Genomic DNA, 16492 nt, shown 5'->3' on the forward strand with positions numbered 1-16492 from the left:
TCACATTAAGAGTGGCATAAAAACGCTTCTGTAGACAAAGCTGTTTTTTAATGACTGTCAGGTCTTAACTGCACTCTATTCACCTGAGTCATAGAAAGTAGATTAAATGTGGATAAACGCACCCATCACATTTTCAGCAGACGTATGACTCACTTTTTGCTTTAAAATATAAAGGAAAATCCACAATTAAACGGAAGTGTTATTGAATTGAAGCAGTGTGAATGGTACATGACCCCTGTTACTATGAAACTGACTACTAAAATATTAAAACGTTAAAAATCTGTGTTGACACACACACAAAACACTTACTGTGCAGTGAAGATAACATATTAATATTTAAAGGCTTAACTCAGTGGAAACTTTTGTATTTGTTCCACAAAACATTTTGAATATGGCTGAATCTTGTGCAATTTTCCTAACCCAACATCCGTAGTAGTTATGTTGTGACATGCTAAGATAAAACAAGTTTTAAATGTTATCTTTCAGGCACCCCAGGAGATCCGATCTCTGTCTACAATTATACAAAAAGTAAGGCCTTTTATTACTCTTGTAGAAAGCAGCTTCTAATTTTCAGGCTCTATTATGCACTCTTGACTCCATAGGAAATCAACGCTGAATTAATCAAATCAATTAGAACAGAGGCGCAGAGTGCACTCTCGCAATGAAAACGAGAGAGCTGGCTCATAACCATGTGAGCAGATGCTCCACTGTTGTTTACAGATGTCTTGTTTATTCCTGCATTGAGATTTCCAGTGTGTGTCATCTGTCTTACTGAATCATAGCAAGAATTTTAGCCATCTTTGCATATTTTGGCTTTCTGTGCATCACACTGCTAATCGCTCTGACACGGAGGCTGTGAATGACAGTCTGACAATGGCTGCTCAAAATCCAACAACATCCTGTAGTTGTGTTTCCAAACATAATCACTGCTCATTGTTTGGGGCATTCAGGTCCATGGGAAAGTCACTTCCAATTAAATGGGATGAAAATGTAAATAAAAACCTGCCAATTTTCCACAAATTTATTTCAGCTTATCTCACAACAGTTGGGCAATCTCCTCATGCAGACTTTTTTTGTTTAAATGTATTGGAGTTTATGGTAAGATCAACTAAATTGTGTGAAACTAGTATTTGCAAGGGGGAAAAAAAAACCCTACATTGAACGTTAATTTGGGCTGATCCTTGCAGATGTCTTTGCACAATGTCATACTTTAAGTGTGAATAAATGGAATAAGACTTGGTGTTTTGTGACCATGATATGGATTGTGGTTGAATAATAAGGCATGGGAATTGTACTTAAAAAATATCATTTTGCATACAAAAATTTGACTGCTTAAAGAAAACGTTGGGTGTGTAAAACTAATCCCATTACGAAATACAGAACAGGAAACACAGAACAGGCTTGAAAACAATGAAACACACACATTGAAAGCAGTCACATCTGTTATCTAAACCAGGTGCAGCATCTTTAAGAAAATATGAATACTTTAAAAAGGACACTGGGAGAAACAACATGCTTGGTAAGTGATTTCAAACTGATGGATTTCCGTGGGTTCTGCAGGCTTACAGATGCTAGGAACATCATGAGTCACAAGAAAAATAGGGGCTTGCGAAGCTTGTGTACTTGATGCGGTGATGTTCCAGCATTATGAGGCAGGATTTGACTTACTCTCTTTGCACACGAGGTATTTCTTAAGAAAAAAGAAAAGAAATAAGAAAAAGAAATAGGAGAGCTCAGGGGACAAAACTTGTCTAAATGTGCATGTTGTCTTCCTAATGCGTTTGTTTGACTCCTGCCACAAGTGACCACTTCTCAAACCAGTCACTTATAGTGTGTGCTCTTTAAAAAGCTGTGTTCAAACAGGACCACCTGCATCAGATATGTAATGTACTGGAAAATGCACAGCAAATAAAAAAAGGAACATTTACCTTTTAAAGGAGGTTTGAGAAATGGTCGCAAGCTGTTTCTGAAATCCAATATTGTCCATTTCTGCCGCTGTTTTAAAACTCTTTGTGAGTAGATGACAGTTTCTCAGTCAGAGAACTGCCAGTTAATAGATGTTAGATTTAATAATTGCTAGATTTTAAAATATAATTTTGTAGCGACCGCAAAAGCTTTCAGAAACAGCTAAAAATGGCAGACATTTAAGTGACACCATTTCTATCCGTCTCAGTTGTTCAACATCTGCAATTTCTCACTTTACTGACGGGCATTCATATTGTTATGACAAAAATAAAATAAAACTAAATAAAGCATGTAGCCATTCCCGCAAACAGGGACTGAGACATATAAAAGTGTACTGTATATACAAACACAGTCTAACCCTGTATTTAGTCATAATGTTGCCATTTCTTTAAAGATAATTTTTTTTAAATAAAACTGCTTATCTTGAAGGACTCTTTTCACCATTTCAGACCCATAAATGTGTCTTTTTCTTCCATAATTCAGTCAACAGTAAAAGAAAAAAAATATATATAAAGAAAATAACACACATTAGTGCAAAATTTGTGCGATTTATATAAACTTTATGTTTGGGGTGGTCCCAGCAGCAGCAGTTTGGGAAGTCCCAAGGAGCCACTGGGTTTTTAGAACATGTGTCTGTTCATCAATATCTTCACTGAAGAAAAATGTCAAAAGAGACAATTAGAGACAACTCCTTGCCTCTGTTTTTCCACCAACATGTCCTTGTGTGTTTTTTATCATTTTGACTGACAGAGGTGACTAACTGTTTGTGTCCATTTGTCCAATTTTTGTCAGCCTTCCAGTCTGTCTGCTCATCTGTTGATCTATTTCCGAACTTGTGGCCGGCGAGTACACTGTAGACAAAAAATCGGTCATCTCTTGGCCGGTAGTCCAAACCAGAGCTACAAGAGGACAAATCATTTCCTGGATTTGGGCACAGTTGATTGCAGCAGTTGACATTCCTGACAGCTTATTGCCTCGAGGCTTCCACTTGTTAAGCCACCAAGAACAGAATTGTGGCTAGTCAGGGGACAAGAATCTTTGATTGTGTTTGACAAGGCTCTGGAAACCAGTCAATAGTTTGCAAATACAGAAGAATGCAAATGACTAGTTTTGTAGCTCAACACAGTCTGCTTTCTGTTACTATGGAATACTTTATAGGACTGATTGTTGGGTTCTTCTAATGTTTAATAAAAGGTAATTAAAAACTCAAACAGAAACACAGCTAACAGATAAAGCTTGGTTTGCAATGTTTTAGTCTGTTTCACTGAAATATTTTGTGGGTTGTCATAAAAAAACAAAATAGTGGCAGAAGGGAATGAAAAGTACAAGAACTTTTTTTAGAAACTTAATAACTAAACCAATTTTGCGATTGTCCTGCTACTCACCAAGCACTTTACGTAGAGTAAAATGTGAAAAACTCTTCTTCTACTTCCATTTGACTCTGGCATGTTTAACATTATTTCATGACCGTATGTATGTTCTTTAAAGGAGCTGGTGCAGCGGATTTTATCTCTGCATTGACTGCATTTGACCTTCAGCTCTATCTTTAACTAAGTCTTCAAATAACTGAACATCCAGCGTTAGTTTCTGCAAAAGCAGAATATGTAAAATGTCATTGTTTCTCAAAGTTTAGTCTGGTCAGATCCAAAGTGATGAAAGGCCAGTGGTAGAAATTTGGTCCAGCACCAGTGATGCTTCATAGAACCATACAATGTCTTGAAGGATCTCAAAGGTAGAGTGGTCCTAGATCTTCCCCAGAGGGGGTAAAAACAATGCCATATTGGTTAGACCTATTGCACATCAGTCCTGCAGTATGAAGGATTAGGAAATCCATACCATTGTCTAAATTTGGTAAGGCATGGACTTAAATTGGGATAAACTACTGTTTGGTTGCAGAAAGTAGAGAGCCATACTAGTTAGAGCCTTCTTGATGAAAAATCTAATGTCAAATCATTTTAGATGTTGACTTAAACCTGTGGGAGTTCATCTGGTTAAAAATATCAATTTGTGTTTCTCCTTGATTGAACAGAGCTTATGAACTGCTCCAGTCTTAGTATCAATCTCCTAAAAAAGTGTTATTTGATAATGTCATTGTCAACTTCTTTGTTAATTGGTTTCACCTATCCATTTCTGTTTTTCCCCTCAAAAATGAGGTGAATAATACTGTCGTATTAGAAGGATGTGGAGAAAGAGCTGTGAATAGTATGCTGACAGGAGCCCAGCATGTTACACAAAGGCTGCTCATGGTGAAAAGTCCAAATCTTACGTCTGTTTGTTCTCCTCATTTGGTTCCCCCACGCTGCAGGGTGCAGCACGGTGGTTGAACTGTTTTATAGGTAGTGGCAGATTTGTTGCATTACACCACAGTGCAGACTGTGTTCAGAGTTGTATCGAATCGAACTGCCTTAGCCTCCGTGGGCTTCATGTTGGTGTCGTACATTGGATTTTCAAATGACGCCTGACCGTTGGAGCTCTCATGGCCAACATAGCCATTGAACTGGACCTTTGGGCGTGTCCTGAAAATAAAGAGAAGCAATACAGTATTAAGGGCACTGTAACATCAAAAAGTGACAGCTAAAAAAAACAAAAGCATAATCTGTGTACACAATTTCTTTCCATCACATGTACCACATGTGGTACGAATGACAAATAAAGAAACTCTGACACAGACTCTGATAATCATAAATTGTTAAATTACTAGATGCACATTTCTAAAAAGTAAAGTTTCTTCTTCAATATTTTGTTTTAATATTTAGAAACTTAAAAAAAAAAATGTGCACACTCCAAGAAAATAAACAGGGTTTGCCATTTTGTACATTTGTCAATGCTGCTTTTTTTCCAGTCACTGACAAACGCTTCTTTGTTGCTTATAATAGTAGATGAGTACAAGTTGAGTTGATCTTTAAGAGTAAATAAAGAAATATATTTATTTGTAATTAGATTTTTTATTTTTTATTTGTTTGATTATAAAGAGGAAAAACAAGTCATAAATGACTGGCATACAAGAAAAACAGATTATGCTTTGATTAAATGAAACCAAGAAATGATAGAAGCAATGTTTGCAAACAAACAAACAAAGAAATATCTGTTTATCATTTAAAATTTGCAGATATCTCAAGAAATGCAATAGACACAAAATGAAAAATTTCTGTAGAACCGGATCATTTGACAGGAGGAATGAGGGAGAATAAACAAAAATGAAGTAAAACTTTTCTTACTAATTTGATTAAATTATATATAATTATTATTTAACATTATTTTATTATTATATATTACTTTTCTTGCTAACCATACATTTTTAAAGTGTGTTTTTTTTTTTTTTTGGGGGGGGTGGGGGGGTGTCTGGGTTCTGTTTATTGCATTTATGATTCCATGCAACAAAATAAACAAATTTCAAAGGTAACAGATCATTGTAATACTTGGTTTATTTACATAGTGACTTAATTGCTGGATGTCCGGCCCCTGAGCTGCTGGATTTCAGTAACTGTGGCCCCCTGAGCAGTTTAGTGTTTAGTTGAATAGCCCTGCTTTAGAGAGTGGAATACAGTTTATTTCATTTCCAAAACCTAAACTGAGTCTGGAAAAATGTAAATGAAGGATAAAGTGCTATGGTAAACCTCATGTGTAATGTAAAGCAGAGAGCTAGGCTAGTATCTTAGCTAGCACATCTGTATTGCACACTGTTAGCTTAGCACTACTTCTTGTTGTACTGTGATTTCTAAAATAGTTATTGAATCGTGTTTACTTATAGGTAAATGTAGAAGTTTAACAACCCGTTAAAATACACCAGAATGAAGGAAATGGCATCTACTTTATTCAAAAATATCTGGGGGAGGACCCCGAGACCAACCTCCCACCATAAGTGTGCCCCCCCCCCCCCCCCCCACACACACACACCCAATACACACTCACAAATGTTATCAATGCTTCTGACGCAAATGGCCAACAGGTTGTTTAAGCTAAGAGTCATTGTCAGCGCTGGGGGGCTAAGCACCCCTAAAGGTCAGATTCTAGAATCGCCCCTGCTGAGCAAAATATATTTAAAGATGAAGAGATGATATAGTTTAGGCACAATTAGACAGCATAATTTATCCCATAACCAGTCACGCCTGAGAAAAATAATGACATAAGTGTGAAATAACTTATAGCTTTCTAACACATACCCTGACCAAATAATTACTGTAAATAATATTATCATCAAGTCAACATGTTAATTGTCTCAGATGAGCACATTCTTAGTAAAATATGATCCAGATTAAGAAAATGCAAGTAGTGAAAACTAGTTTAGTTAATAACTTAATGTTTATTGGTGTAACAGGAGTGTATCTGTATGAAGTCTGATGCTATTGATGGCTGTATTTCCATGATGTGTTTATTTATGACCAGTTAGTGTGCCTGGATGAAGACATTTGATATATTTGATGATTTATATTGATGCATTGTGAAATCTGACTACCCCTTCATTATTTGTCTGTTTGAAGGAGATTACATTTTTGGATAATCAAGGCCTATAATCCAGTTAGATCTAATCACTTACTCTCAAACCCTGTGGAATTATTAGCAGGGAGGAGTGCTGCTGCTGTTTGATTCTGACCTCATTAAGAGTGCATGTACGTGTATGTGTGTGTGTGAGAGCGCATTGGTAAAAATCCTGCCCTGGGGAACCACTAAGCCTAGCCTACATGTTCAACCCATTACTTTACAAAAGTGCACACATCAACACACCCTGCAGACCTCCCTGCATGGCAGTAGCTTAAATCACCGCACTGGTGGTGGCTGTTGGTGCAAAAAGTTTCATTTTATTGGGAGAATGAAAAATGGTACACATAATTGCTTTGACAGTATTATAGATACTCTACAGACAAATGGGCCATGACAGGAAAAACTGCAGTGTGCACGCACACACACACACACCTCCACCCCCCCCACCCCCATACACACACACCTATTTTCTCATTTAAGCTACTACTTTACATTGACATGTGCAGAAATATTTTTTAAGACTGGTGGATGTCATTGTGTTAGTCTAGAAGCCTGTAGAATTTGTCATTATAAAATTCTACTGTAATTACTGAATAAAGTATTGTCACATATAGAAAACAGTCTGATATAGCTTTTTCAAACCAACAACTTTTAAAGATAAGATTGTAACTTGCGTCAATCGAGCATTTTGCAGTTGGCCAAGATGTTTTCTTGATGACATCATGCTGACAGAGAGATGACAATGAGATCAAAGACAAAAAAAATGCTCTTATACAGTTTTAAATGTCTGCTGTCTGGACAGAGCAGGGCTGCACTAATTTAATTATATATATATATATATATATATATATATATATATATATAATTTTTTTATTATTTTTTTTTTAGGAAAATTTTCACCCAATTGCATTGAACTCGTATAAGAAGTTCCCATGAAATAGTAAGTATTAGGGTACTTGATTTTAAAACAGGCGTCTTATAACATTTAAGTGATAAATCCATCTGAAGACATTTTTCTTTCCATTTTCATCAGTCAATTGTGCAGCCTTACTAAACAGCATAAATAACAGCTTCAAAAATCAACAAAAAACAAGAGATGAGGAATTTGACGAAGGGTGTGGCGGCGGGCGGCGGTCTGGTTGCTGTTGCAACCAGATGGATGACAGGTGGCAGTCTTACCTGCCGCCAGGCCCCCAGGTGTTTTTTGGTCTCTCATTGTCATCTGTGTCAGCAGACAATGTCCTGCATACAACCATCAGCTTTAATGCATTTCAACTGGGATTGCATACTTCTAATGGCAACCAGAGAGAAAAACATTGTAATGTGTTTGGTAATAAAAGGCTTAATAAAGCAATATTGCAAAAATACTGCAGAAGTTTTTATTTTCTAATGCAAGCCTACATGTCTCTGCTCAAAATCTATTATACCCTCTTGAAGGTAGGGTGTATACAAGACTGTAGCTAACTGCATTACTGTGGATGTTTTTTATTAACATGTAAATGTTTAAACACAAGACCTGGTGCACAAAGACATTTCTAGCCTAAAGTCTCTATAAATGACAAGGTAACAAATGGATGTGTGCACATTCTTTAATGAAGCACATCACTTTGAAATACATTTATCATATTTTCTGCTGTACCCGTCACAGTGCCCTTTAAGTCGCATCAGTCCAAATATGCCTAATAAAGTGGAAAAATCCATAAATATGTTGCTTTGCCATATACGTCGCATCTATTATGCGTCACCGCTGATGCATCGCGTTTGTTGTGCGTCACCGCTGACAAAACAGAAATGTGGGCTGGTGTTGTGCCAAAAATCGATTGGCTGCCAAATGGCGGCCACAGGAGTTTGCACGGGAGGACTTTAACAAGAATTTAACAAGATTAACACTATGGCAAGCTGATTGTGTCATTAATAGCCACTTTTACCTATTACATGGCACAACGGCATGTCATACTGCTCGACTGCCACCTAGTGGCTTAAAATGGAGGTGTTCAATATTTTCAGTCAGAATGAATGAAAACAGTCAAATCTCGGCCAAAAATTGGTTTATAAATATGAGGAAAAAAATCCATAAGAATATCGCTTTTGCATATAAGTCGCATGGCATTCAAATTATGCAAAAAACTGCGACTTATGTGGTGAAAAATATGGTAAATGCTAAAGTTAAAATCCTTATTTTGGATTACAACAAAAGTTATGGACAAGAAACATTTATTTTAGACATATTTATGGGCACTTTAGGTGTTTTGCTTACTTTGTAAAAAAAAATACTTGAAGTCAGGATTACACTTCATTTTTTACTGAGAGTTTTAGACGTATTCTTATAACTTCTATGTGTATGAAACAAAACAATTTATAGCAATGCCACAAACGAATAAGAATAAATAAAAATAAAGAAATTATGAAGCAATGGTAAATAAATAAAAACAAGTATAATGGCAAAAATCTGAATACTTGGATTCAAACCTGTCATTTTATTTAGCTGTTTACAGAAAGAGAGGACAACCAGCTGTTTGGTATTCTGCTCTACTTCTTATGAGTTTTTTTTCCTGACAGACACATCAAGGATGTAGCTCACCTGTGTTTGTAGAGGTAGAAGGCAAACCCAGAGAGGATGAGGGCAAAAAAGGGAACTAAGATGGCTGCTGCCACAGAACTGCTGTTTGTGTAAAGGTTTGATGGATCCATTGCCATGGTTACAGGACCTGCAGTCACACACATACGTAAAGAAAAACTACTCATACATAATCATAAAAAAACTGCAACACTAGCTTGTGCATGTGCTCTGGAGCCCTTCTGCATATGCAGTCTGCATTCTTGATTTCTTGTGGATGTTCTGAGATTACTTTTATTTCACGGCTATTTTTAAACAAAAACACTTCAACTCAAATCAACTATTTGTCGCATACACGATGTAGATAACACGGTGTGTTAGTGCTGACACGCTGACCCACCTTGTCTTGTCAGATGGAACTTCCCAAAATCTTTGCTGTGAATGTGCCCCTGATAAATAAAACTCTTCTGGTCTGACTCTGAAGTAACCTGCCAAGAGTAAAAAAATAAATAAAAAGAACATTCAGCAATTTAAATTTGAAACAGGATAAGAAAATATGGAGATAAAAAGAAATATATATATATGTATATGGCTAAAATCTGAATCAGCAAAAATGAGAACAGCTTAAAAAAAATTGAATAGTGGATTCTCCCCATAAAAAATAAGTTGCATATCCATTTTGTGTGTGCTGGTATTTACTGTACATAATACAGACAGCTGCTGCTTGTTTTACCAGATCTCTTTTGCAAAAGACTTGCTAAACAATAATAAACCAAAAAAAAAAAAAAAGATTAAATAAAATTAGCAATCACTCGATATGTGTTTGTCTGGATTTTTTTCCACTGTTGCCTTCATGCCTGCTCAAGATGAGAGTCTGCGATGGAGTTAAACTCTAAGCAGTCTCCTCCCCAGATAAATTAACTTATTTTTATATGAATATTTCTATTCAGTGCCCTGAGATGACTTATGTTGTGACTTGGCGCTATATAAATAAACTGAACTGAAAGTTTCACTGCCTATGAGGTCTATCTTATCCAGTGGATTAAAATATATTAGCTGCATTTAAAACTTTGCAGCACTAGTTTTACATAAAGTATCTTTTCACCTCCAATTATCCGCCTTACTCACCTGAGTCTATAGCTTGATCTCTACTGTCTCCTCCTTCTCTTCTTCCCTTTTTCACCTTCTAGCTATTCAAGCATCAATAACATTAACACGTTTAATTTAAGCTCCTGGCTAACAGACTGTATCCCCACATCACTACACCGTATTCTAGACATGAGCCTTATGGAGTGTTCACTTTAAATATAACACTGAGCTGCTGCAGAGAAAAAGAAAAGTCTCCAGGAGTAGATACATCACACAGAGCTGACTATTTCTTTCCATCACATCTCGTGAATTGAAACAGACCTAAAGAACATATTCATATGAAAAATATGATTTGTACACATGACTGAAAATTTATGAATGTACAAAGTACTCATACAACAATTCAACTATAAAATGCCTCAAGTTTGAGCCCGAAGGGGAGCTACATGCTGGAGCAATTTCTTGGTGAGAAGAATAACTTTCTTTGAGTCTCGGCTGCAGGTCTGGGCAACTCATGGTGACAAAAAGGCACATTCAATCTCTAAGTGCTGGCAGTGTGACAGGCATGCAATTGTTCAGACCACAGTCACCAGTAAAGTGACATCTTACACATTAGAGGACCATGATTTTCTTGTCAATACTGAGAAGAACAATAGGACAAAATGATCAATTTATACCAAGAAATATAAAGCATTGGGTTTTGAAAAATGTTAGAATTTCTAGGGAACTTGATGAGCCAGACCTCATCATTCTGTATGTAAAACTTGCAGAACGTGAAAACGTTTTTTTTTTTTTTTGAAAAAGTAGCATAGAAAAAACTGTAGACTTCAAGATCAAAAGGTTTCTTATTCGAACGTCTTATTAAACCAACAAAAAACAAATTGCATTTATCAGTCTAGAGCTTTAAAATATAGAAACAACAGCCTCAAACAGGGATAAAAAAAAATAAGCAGGTGCAACAGGTGTTTGTTTTCTTCAAACATATTACCTTCATAAACCTATTAAATCTAAAACACCTTTGCACCAAAACACACAACAAAACACCCAGTCAGAAGAGTTAACAGTAATATAATGTATCTACAAGAAAGTAAAGAGGAAACTAGCAGATGAGCTTGCAGAACCAATCCTAGTGGCCAACTGCTTCGACAGATTAGTTTATCCCTGCACACTTGGCTGAGTGTGGTTCACAGTGCTGGCTTCTTTAATCTTGCATTTTGCTAAATCATAATGGAAGTTAAGCAGAGTCATGCATGCAATCCAGTCCAGCAAAGTGTGTAGCTTTTAGAAGTATTTAGGACATTTTAATAATAACTTCACATTGGGTTGAACAGCTCAGCAAAGCCAGTTTCTCAGGTCAAAATGCAGCTGTCCACCTACAGCTCACAGATAAACAACTCTGGACAGAGATGATTTTTTTTTTTTTCCTGGAGCAGAAGACAGGTCACATTCTTTCTGCACGTAGGACAATAAAATTAATCTTGTATTACAATAAACTCTTCAATGTTTCTGTCTGCACCTATTTAGAACCTAATTGTTAGCATTTTTATATTCTCAGTTCTCTGTTATTTTTATATCTTGTGATTCTTGTGTATGTTCCTGTGTACTGAAACTGGCACAATAATTTCCTGCGGTATCAAAGTTCTAGCTTATCTTATCTTATCTTATATATTCTATCCAACATACAGATTTCCAGGACATTTTTACAACTGAGCAGACACGTGTATGACACACTTCACATGTTGATCAATAGGTAAACAGCTTTTGAGTGACAATGACCCAGGACAGATGGTCAGTCAGTGACACTTCTTTGTTCCTGCAGCATCCTGAAACACTTCAGTCATTAGAACTAATGAAGCCTTTAGGTTGAAAGATGAAACATCTTCTAACAGAGTCAAACTCATTGGTGTCAGAAGCATCTATGTGTGTGTGTGTGTGTGTGTGTGTGTGTGTGTGTGTGTGCGTGCACACACCCACCACCAGTGTGCAAAAAAAGTGTACACTAGTGAACAAAAAAAAGGCAACATCTCACCAAGATTTCTTTATTTATAAGGAGAAAGGGTTATAAGGGTTTTTATGGCGGTGCACAGAAAGTGCAGCGGCTTCTCATGCTCCCGGGTTTGAGCCTTATTTTAATTCATATGAGGCTGCTTTAGGCACTGGTTCAGTGCTGGATTCGCGGCTCGGGTACATCTCAACCGAGCTGATGGCCACCAGAGACAGTCTGGTTAAGTTCTGAAATCTGCACTCAGCAGTCAGCGGCTCCTGAGGACAATGGAACGTGCAGCAGTATGACGCAGTGAGGGAGAGGAGCAACGGTCAGGAAGAGGAGGGGGAAGCGGGGGGCGCGTTGGCCCAGCTAGAGGCTAGAGAAACCACTGATTCCTTGGTAACACTTTACAATAAGGTACAAAAATTGTGCTTAACTACTAGGGAATGCCTAAAGAACAAATCAGTAGATAATGGCTAGTTAACCTGTACTTACTGGGGAACATGCAGCCAAGCCTTATTAGGGGACTATTGGTTAGTTTCCTTGTAAATGAAGAGGAACCAATCAAGAACTAATGGGTAGTTACCAAGGAAAACAAAGAGGAACAAATCAGAAGCTAGTTAACTAGTACTTGCTGGGGAACACACAGACAAGTCTTATTAGGGGACTATTGGTTTGTTACCTTGTAAATGAATAGTAACTAATCAAGAACTAATGGGTAGTTACCAAGGAAACCAAAGAGGAACAAATCAGAAGCTAGTTAACTAGTACTTGCTGGGGAACACACAGACAAGTCTTATTAGGGGACTATTGGTTTGTTACCTTGTAAATGAAGAGGAACTAATCAAGAACTAATGGGTAGTTACCAAGAAAACCAAAGAGGAACGAATCAGGAGCTAATGGGTAATAAAACAAGTAATCACTAGCAAAGAAGTTTTTGACAATTATGAGCTGTGACCTCACTGGTGCAGGTTTTATTCAGAACCCACATGGATAACTTATCCTCTGTTTCTGTGGTAACAAACCAGTAGTCCCCTAATAAGGCTTGGCTGTGTTTTCCCCAGTAAGTATTGGTTAACTATCCATTAGCTTCTGATTCATTTTTCTTTGGTTTCCTTGGTAACTACCCATTAGTTCTTGATTAGTTCCTCTTCATTTACAAGGTAATTAACCAGTAGTCATTTAATAAGGCTTGGCTGTGTGTTCCCTAGTAAGTACAGGTTAACTACCCAGACTCTGTGTGTTCGTAAAAGAAGGAAGCTGCAGAGAGCTGGACTTGGGAGCTGGGAGGGCTCTGTCCTGAGGAGCTACCGCTGTGTGGCGGGGAGCACTCTCTGCACCTGCATCACCTTGTGGCACGGCAGATCCCCTTCGCTCAAGCAAGCTGCTGTGGCTATTCAGAGCAGCTGCCAGTGCTGAATTTGAGCTGCACTTAATTCATCCTCATCGTACATTTTTTAAAAACATTATTTATGTATGCGCATGTGTATATATTTATACTCTTTTGTATTTATTTGTTAATTGTTAGGCTTCCATATCTGGGACATGAGTCCAAATTTCGTACTGTTAACATACAATGTGAGCTGGTATGACAATAAAAATACTTGAATCCTTATTTTAATTCCACAAATTTAAAGCATGTTTCTCACCAAGTTTGAGGAAATTCAGCTGTGGCTTTTAAAGACATTTCAACTCTAATGTACTTTACCACACAGCCTCAGATTGGCACTATTTGTGTTTATAGTGAAATAAAAAAACAACATTACCACTAGACTTTTTTTTACTTGTGTTCAACACTGCTCATCTAAAGGATGTTTCTCATGAAGCTTGAGGACAATAAGATGTGGGGTTAAGGAATTTCAATTTTAATGCACCTTAACACACAGTTGTCTTACACTTCGCTTAATGCCAAGATAAGTTGCTACAGACGTAGCGCTCCACTTCTCTCAAGTATTCTAACAATTTATTTATGTTAATGATCCTAACCCCCTGGTCAACAACTGCCCATAATAAGCTTGCTAAACTGGCGAGCGAGCAACACAGAGGTGTCGCCACCTCCTCCACCTGTGTGTGTCCTGCCACGGCAGGAGACGCGGAGCAGAAACACTGCTGCAGTGGAGAGTTATAGGTAACCAGGAAAACCTGGAGTGGATTTTTAGTGGTTTGAATATTCTCCTACTAATCAAGTGGAATGGATTCATTCACAAAGAAATAGAAACGGCACCGACTGAACTACTGTTTCATGGTAAATGTGGGGGTCCCCTTCACATATAATGGTTGCGACGCTGCATTCTGTTCAAGCTGTTCAGATTGGTGTGAAACTATGCTAACTTAGAAATTGGATTTTAAGTGTTTTTAATATTTCTACTGGTTAATATAAAAAATACATTTTAATTTCAGGGAGAGAAGGTTTTTTTCCTTACGTATCCATCCATAGCCCAGTTGTCATTTTTAAACTTGCTGTAGTAATGCTCTGTCGGCCCCTTCACCTGGTAGACTTTTAACAGCAGCTGGTTTTCCTCTGACTTATAGGTACCTAAGGAGACAGAGACAGAAAATTTACATAAATATGCAAACACACTGATTAGTGCCTAAACCCTCCATAAATCTATAGCAAATTAACTTCTAATTTGCTTGAACCTTGCCAAGGCAGAAAAAAAAGGGAAAAGAGCTTAGATAGGGAGGTAAGGTGGAAAGCAAACTGACTGAGTGACAAACAGAGAAAAGGAGTCACCTTGACATTTTGAATGATCATGCTCTCTTTGCTTTACAAAGCATGTCACATTACTGGGGAGGAAGTGACATTCACCTACAGCTTTGTGCTTTTTTTATTGTTTACACAAAAAATAGTTTATCAGTGTGACAAATGCAGGTAAAACGTCACAAATTTAAATAAAAAGCATGTTGAAATTCTAATTTGATTGTAAAGCGTCATCAGTTTAGTGCACCCAGTAGTTACTTTTGTGTCATTGAAACTATATTTCTCCAGTAGACATAAATACAAACTACATCATGTACACTTGATCCCTGCTGGAGGTTATGTCGTCAAGGTTACAATTTCCTTCTGGCATTGGTGAAGAGTGGAACAGATATACAGCTTCTAAATAAATTCCATCAATGCCACCGTTTGTCAGCTGCTGCATGGTGGAAAAGGAGCAAATACTGATCATTCTTTAGAGTTGGTTTATTCAGTTACATTTGTCAGAGAGAGAGAGAAAAATACTTCATCATTCAGATAAAACCAAATGCATTTTTTGACCAAGGCAACTATGTTTCTTTTGAGCATTTATAATTGTCTTTAGTGTGGAGAAAAAAAAAAGAAAAACATCACTGAAAGACAAAACTCTAAGAACTGCTTAAATGTTGATGTCTAAACTCATTGATGCATCACAATGAGGTTCTCACCACTTAAAAATCTACAAACACAGACTCACCTACACTAAAATAAGCATGTGCAAGACATACTTTTAGATTTTTGTTGTTTATTTTTACTGATTTTGCTTGAGCAGTTTGCAGGGGGGGGGGGGGGTTATGAATAAAAAGCAAAATTAAAAATTTAAATTAACATGAAATCACTGAGAAGGTCACTTCTAAAAGTCAAGTGATTGATGTAGGCGAGCATGTTAAACCAAAATTGGGGTACTTCTACAGGAGTAAACCACACTTTCCTCTGTATTTTAGGAAAAAATAAAATAAAAAATCAGTTTCCACAGCACATTTTTAGCATTTCATTATGGAGTCACTTTACACATGCAGACCTCAGCTACCAGTCTCAAACCCTGAGTTGTTATTTATGACTATGTACTAAAATTTATTACCAGTGAAATTTATAGAACACATCATTTTGCATTGTAATCTTAAGGTTGGGTAGTCATGTGATAGTGCATTTTATTGATCTAATAGGCGTCACTCCTGTTTCTTCTCCTTACATTCGTTTATTCTATCGTTCCTTTCAGGCGCTTATAGCAAACTTGTACTAGAATCCACTTGTTTTTAATGAACATGCAAATCACAGCTTTATTTTCTGTGCACCTGCAAACTAGAAGAACAAACAGAACAATGTAATGTTATTTATTTATTTATTTATTTATTTTAAACAATTAAGGTAATCAGACTTTTCTCAGAAGATATTTTAATATTAGTTAGATTTGGTCCATTTTTTATTATTATTATTTTTTTTCAGTTTCTTATTTGTGTTCCTACATTTGATAGATTTTTTAAAGCATTAACGAGGTTGCCAGATTCCAGTTAAATGAATGAACAAATCTTTCGCTTTCTCAGAGTTCACTCTCATTTGTATGCTCCACAATAGTTTCTTACAAGCAATCTGTCAGAGATTATAAATATGCACGGACAGGGGTTCTCAAACTGGGGTCCCTGGACTCCCTGGGATCCGACCACCAAAAATTCGT

At 36.9% G+C, this 16492-nt stretch overlaps 1 protein-coding gene across 1 annotated transcript in view; it reads right to left on the reverse strand.

The window, feature by feature from the left end:
• Positions 1-4098: 4098 nt before the first annotated feature.
• LOC119425923 (CUB and sushi domain-containing protein 1) overlaps positions 4099-16492 on the reverse strand; it is a 432525-nt gene continuing 420131 nt past the window's right edge. The window contains exons 65-69 of the mRNA XM_037693482.1: positions 14504-14616; positions 9405-9492; positions 9029-9155; positions 7627-7689; positions 4099-4481 (exon numbers count right to left, since the gene is read on the reverse strand). Of these exons, the coding sequence (XP_037549410.1) occupies positions 4322-4481; positions 7627-7689; positions 9029-9155; positions 9405-9492; positions 14504-14616 (551 nt within the window). The 3' untranslated portion in view covers positions 4099-4321. The remainder of the gene's footprint in view (positions 4482-7626; positions 7690-9028; positions 9156-9404; positions 9493-14503; positions 14617-16492) is intronic.

This window comes from Nematolebias whitei, chromosome 2 (genome assembly GCF_014905685.2).
Source record: "Nematolebias whitei isolate Nwh7 chromosome 2, NemWhi1, whole genome shotgun sequence".
NCBI lineage: Eukaryota > Metazoa > Chordata > Actinopteri > Cyprinodontiformes > Rivulidae > Nematolebias > Nematolebias whitei.